Source organism: Crotalus tigris, unplaced genomic scaffold, assembly GCF_016545835.1.
Source record: "Crotalus tigris isolate CLP2741 ecotype Arizona unplaced genomic scaffold, ASM1654583v1 scf7180000019658.12452, whole genome shotgun sequence".
Lineage (NCBI taxonomy): Eukaryota > Metazoa > Chordata > Lepidosauria > Squamata > Viperidae > Crotalus > Crotalus tigris.
The window spans coordinates 4510-12452 of NW_024097648.1; the positions used below are offsets into that span (position 1 = coordinate 4510).

Here is a 7943-nt window from a genome sequence, read left to right on the forward strand (position 1 = left end):
CAGAGTTTCCACAGGTGGCCTCTGGAAGTTCCCTGAAGCATCCAGGGGAGGATTTAGAGTTAAGGCTCTGGGTACAAAAGCCGCCTTTTACAACTTGGGCTGATTTCCGAACACGCCTGATTTCCAGGAATCAGTGCAAAGCAGAAACTGAAACTAAACAGGCTGCATAAAAAGCACTCGCATCCGCTCGAGCTTCACAAAAGCATCGAAACCCCTCGCAGAGCGAATATCGCCGGGTTTGGCTCCTCTCCAGTCTGAACTTCAAAGACAAACAAGTTCCGACGTGAGTCTCCTCTCTCTCTCTCTCTCTCTCTCTCTCTCTCTCTCTCTCTCTCTCTCTCTCTCGGGGGAGGGGGTATTTCTTATGGTGGTTCTCACGGCGTCTTTTACCAACAGGTGAGCCTCCATAGGGTCGTGTCCTTAAGGGAGCATAAAACTTTCTCCCGCAGGGGGTGGAAAACACAGAGTATGGGGGGGGGGGGAGCCAGAGATAGGCTGATTTTCTGGTTATGGACAGTGAACTGAATGAAAGCCCAGTGAGAGGATGGAGACAGATTCTGCAGTGGAGGTTGGGGGTGTCCTCATATGAAATGGGGGAAGAGCAGGGAAGCCAGGATTCAGCTGAAGTCTGAAAATTATGTGTCACTGTGCTCCGCTAGGGGATGACAATAGCTGAAAAGAGTCGTGCAGAGCTCGGAGTAAGGAAGCTGAGGAAACAAGTGTGTGTTCCATTAGGATTTGGAAGCAGATTATGGCGAGGATGTAATTTAAGCTTGTTTCTCTTCTCCATTCCTGAGTTCATGGAAGGAGGTGGTTGTAAAGTGGCTTTTTCCTTAAATCCCACCTGTTGGTGAAATCTAATTGTACTTTAACTCTTAATACATTCCGGGGTGTCAAAGGAATCTCTTGAACCTGGCTTGAATCAAAGTCCGAGGGAAATGAAAGATGAAGTCAGAATAAGCAAAACAAAATATGCATTCAGTTTTCAGTTATTTATTAAATGGATAAGTCATGTTACATTTAAAGATGTGAATCTGGCTTGAATCAAAGTCAGAGGGAAATGAAAGACCGGAAGAAGCAAGACAGGTCTTTCATTATTTATCTCCCTTTATGCATTCAACTAAACTATCAATTTATTAAATGTATAAGTCAAGTTCCTGTTTGGGAGGGAGAGACTTACATTGAAAGAAGTGAACGTGTTTCCAGTTAAAACATTGGAAAGCTTGAATTTTACTACAAAGATATTTTGAGGTATAGGTAGTTCTTGAAATACGACAACAAATTTCCATCGCTAAGTAAGATAGTTATTAAGTGAGTTTGGCAGCATTTTATGATCTTTCTTGCCACAGTTATGTGAATCACCAAAGTTGTTAAGTTAGTAACACGGTTGTTAAATGAATCTAGCTTTGCCATTGATTTTGCTTATCAGGAGGCCACAACAGACCTGACCCCATGACACTGCAACTGCCACGAATAGGATCCAGTTGCCAAATGTCCGAATTTTGGTCATGTGACCAGGCGGATGCTGCAATGGTTGTTCAATGTGAAAGAGTCATGGGTCACTTTTTTCAGTGCTGTTGTAAGTTTGAATGGTCACTAAATGAATGGTTGTAGGTGGTAAGTTGAGGACTATCTGTATTGTGGTTTTACTATGGCACTAAATGGGATCGTGTAATTAGTTGAAGAATGAATGTATTTGAGACTTCAAAATTTGGTTAAACAGAATTTGTCAGCTTTCAATCTTTGAACAGATTTTGTATTGCCAGAAAGGCAAGATCAGATAATAGGTCTCCATACAAACTTGGTTTGATTTCTTGTTCAAACATTGACTCTAATGATTTGTGTAACTATGATTTCGCTGATTTTCACATACTAAGCAAGTAGAAAATATTATTGGAACATTGTTCTGCATTTTTTTCTTTTTAGTTTTTTTCTTTTTTTTCTTTTAGCTTAATGTTTAGGTTTTTTAATCATATAGCTGTTTTCAGTTATTTAGATTGAAGTATAAAAATGTATTCATTTTTATTGCTGGCACTGGTTAAACAACATTTAAAGACTTAATAAACAACATTTAATTAATATTAATTAAATTAATATTTAAAAAATTCTGTCCAGATATGTTGGGTGTTAATTCTATAAATCCCCATTGAATGTGGCCGTTGGGTTGGCTTTGGAGGTTATAGGAGCTAAAATTCAACATTTCTGATAGAAGCAAGCTAAGTACATGTGAAACAAAGGTTCAGAAGTGAATTTCTAAATCTAATTTATGAAAATGCAGCAACTCAGGCAAATTTTGCATTGTAGGAGATGACCAGACTGAGCCTGAGGGAGGGGTCAAGCACATCATCAGTCTCGAGTCCCTTTGCGCTCACAAGAGATCTAAGGCCAGCGCACCTTGAATTCCGTTGACGCTTATTGATCACCAATCTGCCTTTAACCGTTAGCACTTCAGATTCTTGTAGAGAGTGCTAACATGCAATAAACCTGTATTCATTTCAACCGCCTCAGCTCCTGATTTCCTGTGCTTGGCATGCATATTTCTGAAAAGGAAATTAGCGCCAGTAAAAAAACATTATGACTGTGTTATCCTGGATGTGGCAAAGTCTTCTAGAACTCCTGAGTTCACTGGGTTCTTTTCCAATCGAGGTATTCCAGAAACTACAGTTCAACCTTTCTTCTTCTTCTTTTTGTTTTATCCAGGCTGAAATGGCTGTCCAGCCCAAAGGTGCGCTTGCTACGAGAGCCGTGATGAACATTAGCAAAGCAGAGGAAGTCCGAAAGGAGACAGAACTGATGATGAAGCCCCATGCAAATTGGGAGGAGTATCTGATGCCTGGGCCCATTTCCATCGCCCTCTTAGGGGAGCTGGCTTGCATTGCTGCAGGACAAGGAGACTTTGCCATCAGTCTTGCCCCACCCGAGGGAGGCTACAAATATATGAGGTATCCGGACTCTTTCCAGGCCTCCCTGATGCAGGTGAGCAACAGTGGGTGGCATGCCTTCAGCATAGCCCACAAGAATATGGATGGCATCCGGCTGCTTTCTATGAGCGTCCCTGAGCAAATCAAGATGGTCATGAAGACCTTATTCCAGGATGACCTTACCTTGATAGATGCCTTGCTCCCTGGACAGCTATCCAGCCTGAAATCAATTGCAAATGAATGTTCCTCTTTGGCTAAGGCAGTTGACAATAAGTTCTATGATGTCATCTGTCTGACTGAGGAACTCCTGGAAGTGTGTATGAGTTCCAAATCACAGTATGAACAAGGACTGACGCAAACCAAACAAGCCTTGGAAGACCTGAAGCTAAGAAAAGCAGCAGCTGAAGAAGCCCAGGCCAAAGCAGAGGAATACTACAAGGAAGTAAAGAACAGATTGACTGATACATTTGACGATTATAGAAAAGCGATAGATAACATTCCTACCGGCTGGAGTAGTGTAATTCTGGATTTCACTTCAACTGTAAGAGAAACCTTGACGGTGCCCATTACCTGCCTGACATCCTTGGTCAGCTCTAACAGAAATAAATTGCTTTCTCCAATCGAGAGCAGAAGTGAGGAAGAGTTTGAAAGTAGGGATGACTTTATAGCCATGAACAACATCTGTGCCCTGTCAGGTCAACTGGTGGCATTGGTGGACGGTCTTAAAACCGTGGTGGATGACGAAGGTAATATTAACATGGATGTCCTCTACAATAAAAAAAACAATGAAATCAAAACCATATGGACCAAAAAGAAATCCCAGCAACTTTTAGAGAAAATAAAAAAAGAAAGAAACTGCAGCCTGAAAAATGTAGCAGTGAAAATATGTAACGATATCATCAAGATTTCCAATATGTTAACTGAAAGAGCAGTATCAGGGAACATAAACCAGAAAAAACTGATAAAGAAAATTAACACCCTCTCGATTGATATTGAGGTTTTCGACAGCAGAAGCAAATTCTGCAGCCGCACATCCCCTTTTGGTCCCATGGCACCAAATATGTCCAAATCCCAGAGAAATGTCCAAGAAGACTCATCGTTGTCATCGGCGATGAAAAACAGCCTTTTGAAAACCGAGCAAACGAAAGAAATACTGAAGATGTGTCAAGAAGAATACCAGAAAAGCTTCGACAACTTAAAGGAGCAGAATAAGGATTTGCTGGACGTGCTCAGTGAAATGAAGAAATGCGAAATAAAGGAGATTGATTTTGAAAAAGCCCAAAACATGCTGATCAAATGCCTGGACGCCATGGGAAGAGTGAAGGAGCAGTGGGAGAAAATGGTGCGTTTCTTCCAGATGATCTCGAATCTCATTGATTCCTGTCTCAATAAGCGCCTGACGGAATTTGTGAAATTGGCCGAAGATCTTCCCCAAATTCCAAATTATTCTCACCAAGACTTTATCATAGATATGATCTATAAACAGGCCTTCAATGCGTCCAACATAGCTCATTTGGTGCACATGATATCCGAGACCTACACAGACGTGTCTTCAAAATACCTGATGGATAATGTGGGCGGCCTGAGCAGGCTTATTTCCATGGACCCTTCTGATCCCCAATTCCGGATGGAGCGGATCAAACTAGCAGACGGCTGTGACAATGCCCAAAAAGCGATAAAGGACCTGGTCATTAAGCAAAAGAAAGAATTTGAAAATAACATCCATGCCAGAGTGGCCAAAATCAATTCTGAGCTGAAGGCTGTCTTGCCAGAAGTGCCGGAAGCTGAGAGGAAAGCGATCGAACATAATGTGCACAAAGGAATGAGGGAAATCACCGAGGATGAAGCTGATCAATTCATGTAGAAATGTCTTTCAAACTATGAGGGAAATGGAGGCAGTCTAGGCCAGGGGTAGGCACCTTTGGCTCTTTTATGACTCGTGAACTTCAACTCCCAGAATTCGTGAGCCAGCATAGCTGGCTCAGGAATTCTGGGAGTTGAAGTCCACGAGTCATAAAAGAGCCAAGGTTGCCTACCCCTGGTCTAGGCTCTTCTGTATTATTGCATTTCCCTCAGAGTAATAGGATGTGAATTGGGCCACTCAATCATCTTGTATTTGCTAAAACTAGAAAACCAAGAAACGGCTATAGATATTGCCATTCAGGATCTATTCTGAACCATATAGCTCTATGTATCCCTAACTAGTGAGCATGTATCAGTATGTTAGAATATCTGGCAGTTATTGGGTTAAATGCTAGGTATGTTGATGGGTCAGTGGGAGGAGTCTCAAAAGGTCATTGGACATTGGGAGACTTCCTGGACACAAGCCAGATGGGAATGCCTTTTTTCATCCAGCCTCATGTCTCCTAGCCACACGGCTTGGAGATCCTTTGTGATGCTCAGCAGAAGAAGAGGGGAAAATTCAATATCAATTTACCTGTGGAATAAACCAATATTGCAGATATGTTTCTGGACGTAGCTACATAACAGTGAGTTATTGTTTAGGATTCCTAGAAATAAAAGCAATATTTTCTGTTTATTCTTCTGAGTTATCTATCTGTTTTGGATTGGACGGAAAGCAGTCTGTTCTGTCTGGAACAGAATAAGATCCTTTCAAAAATCACCTTGGCTGATCATTTCTGAGGTAGGGCTCATGTTGGCTCCTACTAAATATTTCTATTTTTGTTTCTCCTTTAGTGCACCAGTTACCTCTTTTCCACTTCGATCAATTTTTATGGACCAATACCTCTCCCTCTGTCTGCTGATCTGCTTACTGGTTTGTCTGCCCTACCACTCCTCTCTTTTTGGGCTGTTTCTGGTGGAGGAAAAGCTGAAGTGTGTTTCATGTGCTTCTCTTTTTACCATACTTTGTGTCTCTAGGATAGAGAAAGGGGTTGGGATATGTACTGTATGTAGTTTGAGTTCAATATTAAAAATGTGATGTCCAATTTCATTCATTGCTGTTAATTCTATTGTCACTACAGGCTTCCTTCATTTTTGGAGTGATGGTACAATCAAGTCTCTGTCTCTGTCTCTTTTTGTCTCTCTCTCTCTCTCTCTCTCTTCATATATCCATGCACACACATTAATTGGGGGATGAATACAATGTCTACATTTTTTTCCTGGGGTTAGCAATTTTAGGTCTGTATTTCTTTGGAGATGCTTATCAATTAACAGAATAACAGAGGGACCATGGAGGTCTTCTAGTCCATCCCCCTGCTGGATCCAACAGCCTGATCTATCATCTCTTAGAGAGATGGGTGCTTGGATTACTCTGCTCACTGAAATATAGGTGATAGATTCTCAGTTTTCCCGGCTTCTTGAGTCCTTCTAACACCTTTTCATATCACTTTGGTACAGCTCAAGAACGGCTAGATTCTAACAACCACCCCTAATTTACTTTCTGCAAATGAACTTTAAGATAGCAAATCTTAAGAACAAGGCATTGTAAAAATGTTACTTTTTAAAGAAGGGATCCCTTTTCATCAAAAGCTGATGATACAACTGTACCTAACGAGGAAAAGAGTGCCGGTTTAGAGAGATACTCTTCAAGTACTTTTAGACGGTAAGTTTCCAGGAAATCAAGAGAAAGAGGTTAATCAAATCAGCCAGAATGAACAGAGTAATTAAACATTGAGTTTTGGGTTAGATAATAAGAATTTCTTTTATTTGGTTGTTAATCATACAGTTATTAACTGCTATTACACTATGTTGTTTTCCATATGGTTGCAATCTTAAGACTGAAATAGGATTTTTTTTAACTCTTTTTGCCGTTCAGTTGTTACTTTTACATGTTAATATTTCTTTTACTGATTCATTACAGCTTTTCTGCCACATATAAGAACTATGTTAGTCATTCTGAAGTTACTAAACATTATAGTAAACAACTCTCCTGCATTAAATTCTTGCTTTTATGCTAGAAAGAGTCAATAAATGTCTATTCTCTAAAATTGGCCTGGGTTTAATATCTTGTTGACTTAACCTACCACAACACAGCAGAGCTTCTAAGTGTCCATGGAGATTCTCCGTCATCCCGGTCATGGCTGTCCCAAAGGCGCCTTTTCAAAAGGCAACTGGACTTTCTTGTTTTTCTTTGAGGATGTTTCGCTTCTCATCCAAGAAGCTTCTTCAGCTCTAAACCTGAAGAAGCTTCTCGGGTGACAAGCGAAATGTCTTCAAATAAAAGCAAGAAAATCCAGTTGCCTCTTGAAAAAGCATCTTTGGGTCAGCAGAGTTTCCCGCTGGAACAACAGTGTGAATATCAGGGGCAGCATACATTTCCATCATCATGTTTACCAGATCTTGAAAACAAAAATATATGCGGGAAGGATATAATGATACGGATTTCTTTCCTTGATAGGGTGGAAACTATAGGGTGTTTGGTAGTGCCTATTTTCAGTGGTTAAAATTACAAAAAATAATAATTAGCATGCAGAGTTCTCTAGTTCCAGGTAAGGCTCTCTTTACCTGGCCCTTGGTAGAAAGAAGGCAGTGGCAATTGTTGTAAAACCAAAGTAACAAAGCTGTTGTTTCTAAATAATGGTAATCCAATAGCAATCCGTTTTCCAGCCTCAAATATGCAAGGGGAATATAATCTCAATCTTGCATGGCTTGCACTCTGTACGAGGACAAAGCAAGGAAATCGTGGTGCAAGATTAGAGAACTGAAGTTGGTGAACAAACCTCGGGGAGTTATAAAGTATGGTTTGTAAAAGTAATGTGTAAGTTCTGAAAGCTCCCTAATTTCTGTGAAACATTGCATTCTCCTTCTGTCAATCATCATCTTCCCCCCTCCCCCAACACATGCACACTGTTAAAAGTCAAAAGGGTGGGGTGGTTGCTTGAGTTACAGAAAAACATGGAGTCATTTTGGTTTAGGGGTTAAGACACCAGGCTAGAAAGCAGGAAACTGTAAGTTGTAGTCCCACCTTCAGCATGAAAGCCTGATGATGATGGTGGTGGTGGTGGTGGTGGTGATGGTGGTGGAGGAGGAGGAGGAGGAGGAGAAGGAGGAGGAGGAGGG

At 41.0% G+C, this 7943-nt stretch overlaps 1 protein-coding gene across 1 annotated transcript; it reads left to right on the plus strand.

Annotated features, from left to right (window-relative positions):
• Nucleotides 1-222: 222 nt before the first annotated feature.
• Nucleotides 223-6871, plus strand: LOC120317490. Its single transcript, XM_039364136.1, has 2 exons — nt 223-283; nt 2701-6871. The coding sequence occupies exon 2, from the start codon at nt 2707-2709 to the stop codon at nt 4783-4785; it is 2079 nt and encodes a 692-aa protein (XP_039220070.1). The 5' UTR covers nt 223-283; nt 2701-2706; the 3' UTR covers nt 4786-6871.
• Nucleotides 6872-7943: the final 1072 nt, after the last annotated feature.

Coding starts and splice junctions, on each gene's coding strand:
- LOC120317490 (XM_039364136.1), top strand. CDS start 2,707: ATGGCTGTCCAGCCCAAAGGTGCGCTTGCTACGAGAGCCGTGATGAAC.